General features: G+C 38.8%; 1 protein-coding gene across 2 annotated transcripts in view; it reads left to right on the top strand.

Annotated features, from left to right (window-relative positions):
* Positions 1-1,157: 1,157 nt before the first annotated feature.
* STYX (serine/threonine/tyrosine interacting protein) overlaps positions 1,158-14,625 on the top strand; it is a 52,673-nt gene continuing 39,205 nt past the window's right edge. Inside the window, exon 1 of one of the 2 annotated variants that reach the window (XM_074213344.1) lies at positions 1,158-1,511. In XM_074213344.1, the coding sequence (XP_074069445.1) occupies positions 1,455-1,511 (57 nt within the window). In that variant the 5' untranslated portion in view covers positions 1,158-1,454. The remainder of the gene's footprint in view (positions 1,512-14,625) is intronic. The other variant, XM_074213343.1, reaches the window with a different exon arrangement.

Below are 14,625 nucleotides of genomic sequence, written 5' to 3'. Positions count from 1 at the left end.
TGCCATCTTATCTTTGAAACTGAGGGAAAAGAATTTAATTTTCTGACATTTTAGGCAATCAATACAAATATTTAAGAAAAAAGGTAGGAAAGTTGTACATAATAGAAAAAGAAATAGTGGTCAGGAATCAAATTAGAGGTTAGGCAGAAAAGGCCCCACTGACCCATATTGACCACCTGAAGGGCCAGTTCTCCAATATTCAAATTTGAGATTGAAAAGTATGGAGCAGTGGCCAGTCTGCATTGAAGTGATTTCCTCAGCAGCAGCTTCCTCCTTGCTTTTCTCACATCATACTGCTCTATCCTTAATGTTTCCCTAGCTTATACTTTGTTTAAAAAAAGCAACAGATAATTTGATTTGTCATTACATGTAATGAATAATATGGCATTTTTGCAAGATGCAATTTACACCTTTTTTACTAGACATTTCATTTTTCTAGAGAACATCAAACAATAGATCTGGCTTCAGCTTAGTAATTTTATTGTCTTGGAGACTTGTTTGGCATCACTGAAAGGTTAAATGATTTGCCCCTAGGTGTCAGAGATATATTACTTGAACCCCTGTCTTTATGACTCAAGTCAACTTTCTCTCTACACCATGCTGCCTCTCTATATGTACTAAAGTTAATGAATTGCATTTAGTTCTTTTGTTCTTTTACGGAAACACGAATGGAAATACTTCTGATACTATTCCTACATGTAAACAGGGTGGGGGGGAGGCAGGTGGTGCAATCATCCTAAGTGGGGAAAAATACTAAGACTCACTTTAGATTTTAGGACTCAGTGCCTCAATGTTCACACATTAGGGGTCATCTTTTGGTATGAATTTGAAGCCATCGCCAGTGGACGGCACCGCGTATATTAAGCAGGGCAATTAGGTAAAACGAAACAGTACTCCGGGCTGGCAGGGCGATGCAGCCCGGCCTGGCTGTCCCGGAGCCGCGCTCCGTGAGGCCAGCGGCCCGGCACGCCCAGCTCGCGCAGCGCTCCGTAGGAGGAAGTGGCCCGCGGCTGCGTCAGCTCCGCCGGCGGGCCGGGGGCGTGGCCGAGCCTGCGCGGTGACTCGGGGGCGCAGCGTCGGGCCGCACGCGGACGTAGCCCTGCGGGGGGCGGGCGGGCCGCGGGAGGGCGGAGGCGGGGCCGCCGTTCCCCGGGTCGGGCCGAGCGGAACCGGCGGCTCCGGAGTGCGGGGAGCTGCAGGGGCGGGGTCGCGGGGGCGGGGGCGGCCGTGAGGACCAGCATGGCGGCGGAGCGCGAGCTCCCCAACGCCCAGCCGCGCCGCCGCGGCCTGCGCCGGAGCCGCCGAGGACTTGTGGCCTTCGTGTATCAGTAGCCAGCCCGCACCCGCCGCCCTCCTGCCCGCTGCAGCCGCCGCCGGCAGCCCCGTAGCGTGCCCGGGAGGTGCGGGCCGGCCCGGCCCCGGCCCTTTAGCCCGCATCGTATCCGGCTGTAGCCATGGAGGACGTGAAGTTGGAGTTTCCCACCCTGCCACAGTCCAAAGAAGACGCGGAGGTAAGGCGGGCCCGGGGGTGCATCGGCAGCCCTCGCCACATACGGGCCTTCGCGCCGGCCTAAGGGCCCGCGAGGCCTCGGCCTGGCTCCCGCGGACCCCGAGCGCGGGCCGCCGGCACTCGCCCGGAGGAGCGGCGTGGGGGCGCTTCCCCGGCGCTGCGGCGGGCCCCAGGCTCGCGCCTCCCGCGGACCCCGGTGCCACGCCAGGCGGCGTTGCCCCATTCCTCTGGTGCGCCGAGCCGGGCCGGCCCGAATCTAGATGCCCTTCCCCTGCCTGGCGAGACATTTGAGGGTTTTGTTTTTTTATCGAAAGCTAGCCTCGATTTCAACCCGTCCCTCCGGGACAGATAATCCAACCCCCAGGAATGGGATGGCAGGACTTTGCAAGTACCGTTGAGATTTTCCAAAATTTAGCTAGAATTCTCATCGGGGAAGGAGGGAGTTGATTAACAACTTAAAAAATTTGACTCTTTGAGATTAATATGAGGAGTAAGGTAACTTGAAAGAATTTCAGTATGCCAACTCGTTTGTTTGTATTTACTACTTTTGTTGTGCTTTACTTAAAGTGCACTTTATTTGGTAAGTTGACTTTCTTAAAGTCTGTGAACATATTGAAATAATTTATTGGTTTCAGAAGTGTGAATGTATGGAGTTAGAAAGAAATCATTATAACATCACTAGTGATCATAACTTCAAATCCCAAACTCGACCCAAAAATGTATTTGAGAAAACAAATGAATCATTTCAAGATGAATCAGAAAATGAGGCATTTATTGTCAACATTTACACTCTTAAACTAAGAGAATCTGGTATGTGCATTTACTCTATTCTGGAGATCTGGAGACCAAGAATATGAACTAGTTGAACCAGGTCTGGGCTCTTCTTTAACCAAACAGTCTGTCTTTTGATGTTAGAACCACTGCTACAGTTTACTACTGCACATAAAAATTTCTTACTGTCATTCCTTAGCCATTTACCTAAATGATGGAAAGACTTTAAAAAAATAGGTTTTTAACCTGTTTTTCTTGTATTCAGAAGTGAAAAAGAGAAGTAAGATTTACCGTATGGTCAGTTGTTTTTAAGAACCTTTTATAAAATTAGCAACAAAAGTAATAGAGATTGAGTATGCAGATTTTGGGGGTGCTTACTACTTAACTGAAAACAAAGTAATGTTATAGTATTATATTTTTAAAAAATCACTTAAGGATTGTGAATTTATCTCATAATACTTAGTTGGATATTTACTCTAGGATCTCTATGGTTTGTACATTGGTTTATTTGCCTTCCTAATTTTTAATGTAGGACTTTCAGGCAAATACTTTATGTTTATAATTTGAACTGTCGGAATGATGAACTAATATCTTGAGTGAAAATATAGGATTGTCTTATAGGGAACTAAGAGGAGAACAGTGAAGTAAAGTTGTTGTTTGGCTGTTTTTCAGTTGTGACTCCATTTGGGGTTTTCTTGGCAAAGATATGGAAGTGATTTGCCACTTCTTCAGCTCATTTTACAAATGAGATAGGTAAGGCAAACAGGGTAAGGTGATCTGCGCAGGGTCACAAAAAGCTAGTAAATGTCTGAGACCAGATTTAAACTCAGGTCTTCCTGGATCCAGGCATGGCACTCTTCATCACCTTGAAAAGGAGAATTAAAATGCTTATTAAATTGAGAAATGGTAAAGTACCATTAAAAATAACTTCACAGGGGCGGCTAGGTGGCATAGTTGGATAAAGCACCGGCCCTGGAGTCAGGAGTACCTGGCTTCAAATCTGGTCTCAGACACTTAATAATTACCTAACTGTGTGGCCTTGGGCAAGCCACTTTAACCCCGTTGCCTTGCAAAAACCTTAAAAAAAAAAAAAAAAAAAAAGTAACTTCAGGTTCCATGTATTGAACATCAGGATGCAAAGAGATTTCAGCAAGTTAGAATAGGTGAACAAAATGTAAAATTAGATTAAATTTGATAAGTTGTCTACTATGTTCTGACCACTGGGACTACAAAGACAAAAATAATTAAATGGGTACCTGCCTTCAAGGATGTTAATTTCTGAGAAAAAAAAAACTCTATTTTCAGAAACAAGTGCCAGATTGAGAAGTGAAAAAGATCTGCAGGGAGTTTAGTAATTCAGTTATTATGATATTGCATTATATTTAAAATTTATAACATCTTATATACTTTATTCCATTTGATCTTATAACAGTTTTGTGAGATAATTATTATTCCTCTTTTAGAGATGTGAAAACTCCAGATTTCAGATCCTGAAGTTAACTCTGACTTTTCCTTTTTCCTTTGTTTTTTTTTTTAACCTTTTCCCTTTTACCCAATTCAACCAATTGCTTGGTCTTATTGATTCTATTTCCATATTTTTTCCATTTTTTTTCCTCTTCACTCGAAAAAATCTTTATATTGGTTCAGACCCTTGTCAGCTCTTACCAGAACTACTGCAAAAATCTTCCAATTGGTCTTGCTCCCTCCAATCTTTCTTTACACAGAAGCCAAATTGATATTCCTAAAACAGATCTGACCCTCCCCATCCCTAATCATCAATGGCTACCTGCTCTCTCTAGAATAAAATTCAAATTCCTTGGAATCAAGACACTTCACAACTAAGCTGCCCAACTACCTTTCCAGTCATGTTTCAAATCACATTAATAAGCATTTATTAAATGATTCCAATGCCAGTCTGTTAGTAAACATTTATTAAGTACTGAATACTAGGGACACCAAAACAGTCCATGTTCTTGAGGAGGATTGACAAAAAAGGGTTGGCTTACTCTGGGATGTTCCTTATATTTGGGAGAAGGCAGATTTCCAAATTTTTCAGGGAAAGTTGGCTTAGGAGGGATGGAAGATGTTCAAGAATGAAATTATATAGACACAAAGGTAAACAATTCTAATGAGGATGAAATACTTTAATTTCTCTGAAGAGATCAAGGAGCGAACTGATCAGCTCACCCAGATTTTACAAAGAAATATATAGAAGTATATATATACACACATATGAATGTGACTTAGTTCCATTGTGAGGAACTCTAAAAGTTAAAATGAGTTAAAGATGACAATGGAAACTGTCAACAAAAAGGTAGAGGCATTTGTGGTCTTTTTTCCATTTGTTTTTTAAAGTTAGAAAAAAAATTGAAGAATAAAGTTTTTGTTTTGGGTATATGGGATCTGAACTGAGATAAGACAGACCTGCTCAATTTTTCCTGTTTATTTTTTTCTAAAAAGAAAATCAGCTTTACACTGAGAATCACAAAAGTGAGTAACAGGAAATTGATATCTATGATCAGGGTGTATCTGGCAGTGCTTGATGAATTAAAGACATTCCTACATATCCTAAAACAAAAATGGCAGATATGATTTCTAAGTCACATATATTAATATTTGAAAAATCATGGGAGGGGCAGCTAGGTGGCGTAGTGGATGAAGCACCGGCCCTGGAGTCAGGAGTACCTGGGTTCAAATCTGGTCTCAGACACTTAATAATTTCCTAGCTGTGTGGCCTTGGGCAAGCCACTTAACCCCGTTTGCCTTGCAAAAAAACCTAAAAATCATGGGAAATGGAACAGTTGTAACAGGATTGGGAAAGGCCAAATTTTTCAGTGTTCAGAAGGGCACTAGAAAAGGTTTGCCAGGTTGCAAGGAAAAATTCTAGAAAATATTATTAAAGAGATAGTTGGTGAACATTTAGAAAGGCAATTGTTTATTACAAAGAACTAGCATGACTTTATTAAGAACTATTCTCATTTCCCTTTTTGACCAAATAACTAAACTAGTAGATAAAGGGAATCCTGTGGCTCTAGTTTGCCTAGATTTTTTTCAAATATAATTATAAAGTATTTCATCTGATTCTTGTGGAAAAGATGGAAGAAAAATATTAGATGAGAATATAATCTGGTGGATACAGATAGTTTGATGATTGAACTTAAGAGTGCTGTTTCTTGTCAGCATGGCAGTTTGCCTTTTTCCTGACTACAGGAATTTTCACTCTCCCTTATGCATGGAATGCTTTCCCTCTCTGTGCCACTTAGTTTCTCTAGCTTTTTCCAAGCTCCAGGGGAAATCACACTTTCTACAAGAAGCTTTTCCCAGTACCTTTTAATGCTTTTGTCTTTCTTCTGTTGATTATCTCCGTTTTATCCTATAGATTGTATGTTACATAGTTGTTGGCATGTTGTCTCTCTTGTTAAGTTGTAAGAGTCTGGAGAGTACATGGTGTTTTTTGCCTTCTTTTTAAGTGACTTGCCCAGTGCTACAGAGCTTGTAAATGTCTGAGAATGGATTTGAACTCAGAGCATCCTGATTCCAGTCCCACTGCTCTATAGCCACTGTATCATATAGCTGAGTCCCAGCAAGAGAAGGCAAAAAGTTCACTTCTCAGATCTCAGGGAGCCAGATGTGGAAACCAAGTTTCCATTCTGGGTGAAGATAATTGGAGATAGAAAGTCACTTTTCTCATCAGTGATTTTGTTTAAAAGCATGGATTGTTTGCTCTTCAAATTTGCAGATGTCCACACTTTGAGAGAGATACCTAATATACTGAATTACAGAATTCCAAACTGACAGGCATCAACATTGGTAGAATCTAATAAATTTAAATTCATTAGGGATTAATGTAAAGTCTTGCAATTGGGTGCCCCCAAAAAATACATTTCACAAGCCAAAGAATGGAAAGGAATGTTTAGATAATGGTTGTTCTGAAAGAAGACTTGGAGGTTTTACAACAAGTTCTATATGAATAAGTAAAGGTGTCTTGAAGCAAAAAAGCTTTCAGGGGTCATAACTTCTAGGAATAGGGAGGTAATGATTCCAATCTACTTTGCCCTGTTAGAAGACTTTATCTGGAGGTTTGTGTTCGGTTCTGTGCTTTCCAGTTTTTAAAAAGGATGTGGTTAAACTGGAAATTTATCTGGGGAGTGGGCAGCCTGGGTAGTGAAGAGTCTTGAGACCATGTATTATACGGTTTGGTTGTAGGAACCTAGCATATTTAGCTTAAAAAAAAGAAGACTGGACCAATCTTCAAGTATTTCAAAGGAATCTTCATAACTATTAAAGCTGTCCAAAAGTAGAGTGAGTTGCTTAGAGAATTGATTATTTCCCCTCTTCTTGGTGGTCTCCAGGGAGAGGTTAGATGACCCCTTGTCTAGTATGTTATAATGGAGATTCTTTTCCTGTATGGATTGGAATATCTATTTGCTCAGGTCTCTTCCCACTCAAATTCTATAATTTTGTAATAGTACCCTTGGAAACTTCATAAGTCCATCAGAAAGATAAACAAAAGTTAAAATAGTCAATTGTTCAGGGTGTTTAATTTACTGATCTTTGGTAATTTCTGAATGGAAATATGCAAGAACACACATTTCTTAATTTCTTAATGTCCTATGTTGCCTTTACAAAAATTAATAAAGTATTAGAGCATAAGGAGCCATAGACACAACAAATATTTATAGTCAAAATAATAATATGAACATATGAAAGCCTTGAGGATCTCTTTTAAGGACCTCAGAGAATATTTGTATGTCTCTAAAAAGTTATACCCTTGTCCCTTCCACATCACAACTTTCTCCATCACAGTTTCGACATATTGTGGGTTGGTAAAAGAAATTTTGCAGAAGCCACAGATGATACCCAAAAGGCTAGCAGATGACCAACTACTTAACCCAAATTTTACAATAAGGTACTGTAAATATCCCTTAAAAGAACAAGAAAAAAATTCAGACTTCTCTGATATAAAAAGAGGGCCAAAATTTTTTTCCAGATCACTGGTGCACCATACCTTTAACCCTTGTGATGTGGAAGGAAAACTGTATTACCAGAACAAAAATATTAATGAATTGAGTTTTCAAGTAAAATAGTAGAAAATGAATAAGGAAGTTAAAAAAAATTTTGTTAAAGGAACAGTAAAGAAAACTTAAAGAGTCTTTATGAAAATAAACATACTGTGTTTCTAATTTTTTAAAATGAATACTTGATAATGAAAACAAGAAAAGGGTAAAGCAAGAATCTTCCTACTCTCTTACTTCACTAGAAATTAATTGTGATAGTAAGACAAGATCAAAATTAAAAGATATTAATATGAGCATTAGCAAAGAAGAGACAAAACTATTCCTATTTGTGAATGACCTATTTATGTACTTAGAAAACCATAAAAAGTGGCCTTGGGCAAGCCACTTAACCCCGTTTGCCTTGCAAAAAATCTAAAAAAAAAAAAGAAAAAAGAAAACCATAAAAATAGAATATAAGCCATAAAAGTCAGAATTTCAATATAGTATTTTAATTTTTTTCGGGGGGGTAGGCAAGGCAATGGGTTTAAGTGACTTTGCCCACAGTCACACTGCTAAGCGAATATTAAATGTCTGAGACTGTATTTGAACTCGGGTCCTCCTCATTCCAGGGCTGGTGCTCTTTCTACAACGCCACCCAAATAATCAATAATAATAAGAAATGATTATACTAAATAATCATACATTAGGTAAGATATATGGAAGTTATCTTATCAAGGCATAAGATTTACATAAATATATTTGCAAAATTGGCAAAAAATCCACTACTCATGATTGTGCCAGGTCAGTTTACTTTTTTGAATTAGAATAAACAATAAAATTAATCTAGAAGAAGAAATGATCTAAAATTGTAAAGATATGAATGAGATTTCAATTTTTGGAGTCGAGATCATCAAAACTTGTAGATTTTAACCAAAACTAATTGGTTAAAAAAACAAAAGTGTATTAGTGGCATTATGACTTAGAGGAAGAATTCTTAACCAGGAATAGAGATTATAAAAGATAAAAAATAATTTTAACTACATAAAATTTTAAAAAAATGAATAAAAGCATTGAAGAGAAGATTTAAAAGAAATAAAATAGGGAAAATATTTATAACCAACATCACTAGTGGGTGATAAATGGATATCAGTCTGGTATCCAGAATATCCAAGGAATTAAAATAAATATGTGGCATTGAGGGACATTCCCCGGTAGATAACCGAAGTTGATAATTGTAAATGAACACATGCTTGAAATCCAGAAAATGAGGGTAGCCGAGTGGCATTTTTGTTATTCTGGTTTCCTGAGCTCTCACCTGGTGATTGTTCTGTTGGATTGATATACATAAATGCATTTTTTATAGTTGGTATATCCCCCCTCCCCTCTTTTTTAAAGCTATAGTAGCCCTTTTTTTCCTATTACTATCTTATCAGTGATAGGGAGGGGGTCTTATTTGAATATTCTTAAATCTACTGTTAAGATTTAAACTGATTTCTTCAACCCCCAAATAATCAAGTCAAGTAATTCAACATCACAGCACTTATGGTTGTTTAAGAAAACATTTTTTCTCTACAACCACTGTCATTGTTAAGTACTATGACTATTGCCTAGTGTTTAATAATATAATTATTAATATATTAATATATAAATTTGCTAAATAATAGACAAAGAATATTCAGTCTGGTGACTAGCAGAAGTTTAATGTGTCTACTTTCAACCTGGTTTCTGAAGAAGCCAATGTCAACATTTCTCATGTGGGTTAGGTGTATGGTATATTTTACACAAAACTGAGTATAGGGACTGGAGAACAATTTGTGGAGACACTGGTGGATTTTCTAAGCACTCCCTGCTCTAATATCCCATCCTGTCCAAGGACATCTAGGACTGTCCTAGATTGACTCATTTTTCTTGAAGGGATGGAAATGCAAATTAAAACCTAATATTTAACTTTAATATCATTTAGCAAAAATGAAAAAAATGATAATAGACAATATTGGAGAGATTGAGAAGTCAGGAATTTTGATTCACACACACTATTGTTGGAGTTGTGAGGTAATTAAACTGTTTTTATTATCAGTTAGGGATTATGAAAGAAAAGTGAACTAAACTGTCATGGAAAATCCCAAGAGATTCTGGAAGCATCCCAGAGTTCTGAAATCCCTGGTTCTAAATCATTGAATTTCACTTACGAAATCATCTTTTTTTTTTTTGAGGTTTGGTGTTTTTTTTGCAAGGCAATGGGGTTAAGTGACTTGCCCAAGGCCACACAGCTAGGTAATAAGTGTCTGAGGTCAGATTTGAACTCAGGTATTCCTGACTCCAGGGTCAGTGCTCTATCCACTGCGCCACCTAGCCACCCCAGGAATCATCTTTCAATCAAAAAGGAGTCAATAGATCTATATTGATGCTTAAAAACTGAGGGGAGTCAAAAAGGTAGATCATCTGACTGCCTTGGGGAGGCGAGGTGTAAGCCTGGGTGTCAGCCAGATTATACCTTATGTTTATAAGGCTAGGGAATTTTCCACTTATGAAGTTACCAAAGTTGAAGTTCAGAGTAAAAAGAGAGGAGTGAAATCAAGAAGGATTTGTCCAAGATCTTCTCATGCCGGGTCCCATAGATAAGGGAGACAGTACTTTCCCAGGCTGTCAGCTTTTACCCAAGACTGAGTCAACAATTCTCCCTCTGAAGCCCCCTTTTCCTCTCCTGAGGCACAGTTGGTAGTTAATTATAATAGAAACTCAGTTTCTCAAGGATGAGAGAAAAAACTTTATCTATGCTCTTCACAAGGTCAGCCTAGCTAGGGTACCAGATTTAATAGTTTACTTTGGAAGGGCATTGAATTTCAACCATCTCTTATCTGCTGCATCAAATTCAAATTAAATTCTTGTTTATACTATCAAAAATCTCAAAAGCGGGGGGCGGGGGGGGGAAGGCCCAGCATATATACCTTAATACTTATAGCAGTACTTTGATAGCAGGGAACTTCATGTAATTGAATATTATGGTACATGAGTAAATCATAAAAATGAAGATTTCAAGAGGATGAAAATTCTGAGAAGCCAGAAATGAACTTTTTTATGAACTGTCAATTTTTCTCATCTGTAAAATAGTTATGATTGACTCCATAATTTCTTTCAGATTCTGAATCTGTGTTCCGTGATATAGATCCAGATAAACAGAACCAATTGAACAAAATATACAAAGACCATAAGATTATGGTTAGAGTGATGTTTATCCTTTGTTCTTTTTAAAAATTTTTAATTTAATATTTATTCTCATTTTGTACAATTAATGTTATTTTTACATTAGTAAAATATTCTTGTTTAAGAGTAAACGAGATACCCCCTCCCCCCATAAATATAGACTTGCTTCAGCAATAAAGTAAAGGGGAGAGAAAAAAATTAAAATAAAAAAAATAATAGTAATAATTGTAGGTATGGCCAGGTGGCACAATGGACAGAGCACCAGCCCTGGAGCCACAAGCACCCAAGCCCACATCTGGCCTATCCTTTGTTCTTAAAGACCATGACATCAGAGAGGTGATGCCATGACAAGCACATGAATTGGATTTGAGTGAGGGAGGGTCTATGCTAAGTCCCCAGCCTCACTTTCTCCTCTAGAGACATCTGGATCCAGTGGCCAGATATGAATCAGGATGACTGAAGAGCCTCTGGAGGAGAGGCTATCAGGGTTAAGTGACTTGCCCAAGATCACACATCTAGTAACCATTGTGTCTGAGGATAGATCTTCTCCAATCCTCCTAACTCCTAGGCCAGTGCTCTATCCACCGCACCACCTACCTGCTCCCCAAACCATTCTTGATATTTGGATAGCATAGGGGACTACAGGCTTCAGGCTCTTGACATCACTTCCTGATTGTCAGAATAGAAAACAACTATGAGGAACTTAGAAGACGATTTGATTAGTGAATCATTGTGGACAGCTCCAGTAATAGAGCTTCACTGTGCTAAATCAGCTCAGTTGACATTAGTATATATCCTTGTTGAATATCCTTCTGCTATGGCTGAATAATTTTTATTTAAGTTATTTTGCAAGGCAAACGGGGTTAAGTGGCTTGCCCAAGGCCACACAGCTAGGCAATTATTAAGTGTCTGAGACCGGATTTGAACTCAGGCCCTCCTGACTCCAGGGCCGGTGCTTTATCCACTGAGCCACCTAGCTGCCCCTAAAATTTTTTTTTTTTAATGTTGAATGATCTACAAGCCCCTTTGCATCCCAACATATCAGGCATACATTAGTCCCCTCCTAGTTTGAATCAGGCCCAGTATGGAAAAACAATGTAAATGAGTAGCTCAATAAAAGGAAATTGAACTCTGAAGAATTGGAAAAGTTAGTGAAGTGAGGTAATAAAGCATACCTTGCACCCTTAAGGCAGAAAGGTAGAGCATTGCAGGCACAGAACATTTTTTTAGTTGCAGAAAAATTTCTGTGTGGAATTTTGTTGCTTGATTTTCTTTGTCATAAGAGAGGGGAGGGTTCAATCTGAAAGTACTTGAAAATGACTAATATAATGACAAAATTCTTCAATGAAACTTTTTTTTTAAAGTAAGTAACAAAAAGGTATAGTTGAATATCATTTTAAAAAGATAGGAAGGATAGGTAACGTAGTGGATAGAGCACCGGCCCTGGAGTCAGGAGGGCCTGAGTTCAAATCCGGCCTCAGACACTTAATAATTGCCTAGCTGTGTGATCTTTGGCAAGTCACTTAATCCCATTAACTTGCAAAAAAGAATCCTGCCCCCCCCCCAAAAAAAAGATAGGAAGTGTTAATAATATGACAGTGCTATAAATATCATGTATTGATTCTATTTATTCTTATTTTTGTACAAATAATGTTTTTTATACATTACTAAAATATTCTTGTTTAAGAGTAAACATAACAGTGCAGCAATCAGGAACAATTTTGGGCTGCAAAGGAGAGTACCATCTGTATCCAGATAACCAGATAAGGAGCTGTGGAGTTTGAACAAAGGGCAAGGACTATTCCCTTTAATTTAGAATAAAAATAGGTATCTTATTGTCTGATCTTGTTACCTCTTAGACTTCTCTTCTCTTTAAGGATATGATTTCTCTCTCATCACACCCAATTTGGATCAAGGTACAACATAGAAACAAAATAAAGACTGACAGAGTGCTATCTGTGGGGGGGTGGGGGAGGGAAGCAAGATTGGGGGGAAATTGTAAAACCCAAATAATATCTTTAATAAAAATAAATTTAAAAAAAAGAGTAAACATAATACTCCCTTCCCCCAAGAAAATATAGACCCCGCATAAGTGATAAAGTAAAGGGGAGAGAAAAATTAATAATAATAATAATAATAATAATAATAATAATGATTGTAGGTATGGCCAGGTGGCGCAGTGGATGGAGCACTGGCCCTGGAGCCAGGAGCACCCAAGCCCAAATCTGGCCCCAGACACCCAACAATCACCCAGCTATGTGACCCCATGCAAGCCACCCCAACCCCATTGCCCTACAAAAACAACCAAAAAAGACCCAAAATAATAATAGTAATGATAATAATAATAATAATAATAATAATAATAATAATAATAATAATAATAATAATGGCAGCTGGGTGGCAGACATATCATTGGCCCTTGAGCCAGGAGCACCTGGGTCCAAATCCAGCCACAGACACCCAACAATCACCCAGCTGTGTGGCCCCAGGCAGGCCACCCAGTCCCATTTGCCCTGCAACACACCCCATTAAATAATAGTAATAATAATAAGAAGAAGAAGAAAATGTGCTTCAGTCCGTGTTCCAACACTACTAGCTCTGTCATGTGTGGATCACATTCTTTAGGATAAGTCCATCACAAAAGTTAATTCCATATTTTTCCACCATTGCCATTGCTGATTGCAACTCCTTCCATTCATACTTCTTTATTACCATGAACTATATTTTTTCTCTCCTTTCACTCTGTCTCTGCTGTAGGGTAGCTGATTGGCACAGCAGACAGATCCCCGGCTCTGGGGCCAAGAGGTCCCGAACCCACATACCACCCCATGGTCCCAGACAGGCCTTCCAATCCCAGCCCCTTAAGAAGTAAAAAAGAAAATCTGACCACTCTCCCCCCATGGTCCATCCTCTCCTCCATCACTCATATCACCCCCCCTTCCCCCTTCCCCCCCTTTTCTTCTTACTCCAGATGTCTATACCCCATTGAGTATATTTGCTGTTTCCTCTCCTAACCACCTCTGATGATAGCGAAGATTCCCTCATTCCCCCTTGCCCCCCCCTTCCATATCATTGCAATAGCTCATTGTAATAAAGAAAAATCTTAATATATGAAATATCTTAACCTATTCCCCCTCTCCTTTTTTCTTTCTCCCATTACATTTCCCTTTTATGTATTGACTCCATTTTTATACCACAATATATCTTCAAATTCAGCTTTCTTCTGTGCTTCATCTATAAAAGCTCTCTCTACCTGCTCTCTTAAATGAGAAGGTTCATATGAGTATTATCAGTATCATTTTTCTATGCAGGAATACATGTAGTTCATCATCATTAAGTCCCTCATATTTTCCCCTTCTCTTCCAATCTCTATGCTTCACCTGAGTCCTGTATTTGAAAATCAAACCTTCTGTTCAGCTCTGGCCATTCCAGCAGGAACATTTGAAATTCCCCTGGTTCATTGAAAGTCCTTCTTTTTCCCTGGAAGAGGACATTCAGCCTTGCTGGGTAGTTCATTCTTGGCTGCATTCTAAGCACTTTTGCCTTCTGGTATATTATATTCCAAGCCCTACGAGCTTCCAGTGTAGTTGCTGCTAAGTTCTGTGTGATCCTGACTGCAGCTCCATGGTATTTCAACTGTGTCCTCCTTCTGGCTGCTTGTAATATTTTCTCTTTGACTTGGGAGTTCTGAAACTTGGGTTTAATGTTCCTGGGGGTTGGTTTTTTGGGATCTCTTTCTCGGAGGGATTGGTGGATTCTCTCCATTTCTATTTAGCCCTCTGCTTCTAGGATATCAGGGCAGTTTTCCTGTAGTAATTCTTTGAAAATGATGTCAAGGCTCTTTTCCTGGTCATGACTTTCAGGTATTCCAGTAATTTTAAAATTATCTTTCCTAAATCTGTTTTCCATATCAGTTGTTTTTTTCAATGAGATGCTTCACATTTTCTTCTAATTTTTCATTCTTTTGGTTTTGAAGTATTGAGTCCTGATTTCTCAGAAAATCAGCAATCTCCCTGAGTTCTATTCTTTGTCTGAAGGACTTGTTTTCCTCAGAGAACTTTCTTATCTCCTTTTCCATCTGGCCAATTGTGCTTTTTAAAGCATTCTTCTCCTCAATAACTTTTTGAACTGTTTTATCCATTT

This window comes from Macrotis lagotis, chromosome 1 (assembly GCF_037893015.1).
Source record: "Macrotis lagotis isolate mMagLag1 chromosome 1, bilby.v1.9.chrom.fasta, whole genome shotgun sequence".
Taxonomy (NCBI): Eukaryota; Metazoa; Chordata; class Mammalia; order Peramelemorphia; family Peramelidae; genus Macrotis; species Macrotis lagotis.
Note: the sequence above shows the minus strand (reverse complement) of the source record. Positions and strands in the feature narration are given on the sequence as shown.